Source organism: Papilio xuthus, unplaced genomic scaffold, assembly GCF_000836235.2.
Source record: "Papilio xuthus unplaced genomic scaffold, Pxut_1.1 DF828880.1, whole genome shotgun sequence".
Taxonomy (NCBI): domain Eukaryota; kingdom Metazoa; phylum Arthropoda; class Insecta; order Lepidoptera; family Papilionidae; genus Papilio; species Papilio xuthus.
The window spans coordinates 1-1,761 of NW_013529769.1; the positions used below are offsets into that span (position 1 = coordinate 1).

General features: G+C 58.9%; 1 protein-coding gene across 1 annotated transcript; it reads left to right on the top strand.

Moving 5' to 3' along the window:
* The first annotated feature begins 826 nt into the window (after positions 1-826).
* On the top strand, positions 827-1,751 carry LOC106127877 (uncharacterized). The gene is made up of 2 exons (XM_013326164.1): positions 827-1,031; positions 1,133-1,751. Exons 1-2 carry the CDS (start codon positions 966-968, stop codon positions 1,403-1,405), a joined length of 339 nt encoding a protein of 112 aa, XP_013181618.1. The 5' UTR covers positions 827-965; the 3' UTR covers positions 1,406-1,751.
* Positions 1,752-1,761: the final 10 nt, after the last annotated feature.

Here is a 1,761-nt window from a genome sequence, read left to right on the forward strand (position 1 = left end):
TCTCTGTGCAGAGGACAAGGAGGAGGTCGGCAGCCCCGCGCAGCGAGACGACAAGCCCGCCTCCGCCGCGCCCGCACCGCCCGCAGCACCGACCGCGCCATCCGCACCGCTCGCCGGCAAGCCCGACAAGCACGAGGTAACTTACATTGCGACCTGCGACTTCTGCTCGTAACACTGTTAGTATGTCCTAAGTTCTCTCCGCCTTGCACTTCCCGATTTCGAGTGAAAATCAAACGAGAAAATCGAAGTTTCAAAAAATAGTTACAGTAGTAATAGTTTCAGTATGTTTTGTTTCGTTATCAGTCTTCGGAGTCCGACAACGCTTCCGACAAGAGCAGCAGGAACAACAAGAACGACAAGGAGAACAAACCCAAGAACAACAACATGGAGAGCAAAGGTGAGGCTCGGAGTCGGTGCTGCTTCTCGGTCAGCGGCCGCTTGCAAATACTGACCGTCAAACTTTGTGTTGCAGAGGGCGGCGGCGGCGTGAAACGCAGCGCCAGCCTCGAGGACTCCCTCGCCGTCAAGTCGGAGCCCGACCTCAGGCCCGATGAGCTCGAGGAGGACTACAAGGACTACCCTCCCAATGTCAGTATACTTAAGCGGCACTTGTCGCCGATATACTCAGCTCCTCGGAGCGGGCAGGGTATGCGAATTACAGGTGAAATGTTTGATGTGTACAGGAGGCGCGGTTCGTGTGCACGTCCTCGTGGTACCTGTTCCTGCGGCTGCACGGCGTGCTGTGTGCGCGGCTGGGCGCGGCGCGGCGTGCTGCGGCCGCGCTGGCGGAGGCGGGCGGCGCGGGCGGCGGCACGGCGGCGGCGGCGGCGCTGCGCCTGCGCCCCTGCAACCTGCCGCCCGAGGCCGCCGAGCCGCGGCACTACTACGGCGCGCTGCTGGAGCTCGTGCGCGCCGTGCTCGACGGCAACACGGAGCCCGCCGCCTACGAGGACGCGGCGCGCGAGATGCTCGGCATCAAGGCCTACCCCGCCTACACGCTCGACAAGGTCGTCTCCATCGCCGTCAGGCAGGTGCGTGCTCTCGCTGGCTATCACATCGACATCACCCTTGTCTCGCCAGTATCGATTCACTCGGGTAAGGAAGGCTAACGTGGCGGTGTGGTCGGTTGCAGCTGCAGCACTGCGCCTCGGAGCCGTGGTCGGTGCGCGCGGCGGAGCTGGCGGCGCGCGGCATGCGAGCGGGAGCCGGCTACGTGCGCCGCGCCGCCCGCTACCTGCGCCAGGATCACACCGCCTTCCTCGTGCGCGTCGTGAGTGCCGCTCATTCTCATACACCTTGTCCTTGCTACAACAATGTCAGCGCCCGTAGAAGCACGGCAGATACCAACTATTTACATGTTCCTCGCGGTGAAATTTGTATGCACTTGTACGTTTTACATATTTAGTGACAAAACGCGAGAGCGGCGCCTCTCACTTTGGGTATCTGGCACATATCGTTATCTCTGATTTGTCAAAGTGGAAAGACTGCGATGACGATATATTTCATATAGATATTTTGATGTCGGGAACCAGTTTGAAGTCGATTGTTCTTGTTTTTATAACTATATGTTTATATATCTTGTCATTTCTGCCGAGCGACAAGTGTACCATGCGATCATGATGATAACGATGCGATGTGCTCCTAGCTGAGTGCCGGTGTTGAACTGTCGCATGCTGCCTTCCTACTGATCGTACTGTGTGTGTGTGTGTGTGCGCCGCGCGCTCCCTCACGCCACTCTCCTCATACGTGTGCGGACCTCTC

Bases quoted from the DNA above. Each gene is read 5' to 3' on its own strand.
- LOC106127877 (XM_013326164.1), top strand. From the start codon at position 966: ATGCTCGGCATCAAGGCCTACCCCGCCTACACGCTCGACAAGGTCGTC. The intron at 1,032-1,132 runs GTGCGTGCTCTC...GGTCGGTTGCAG, and splicing joins TCTCCATCGCCGTCAGGCAG to CTGCAGCACTGCGCCTCGGA.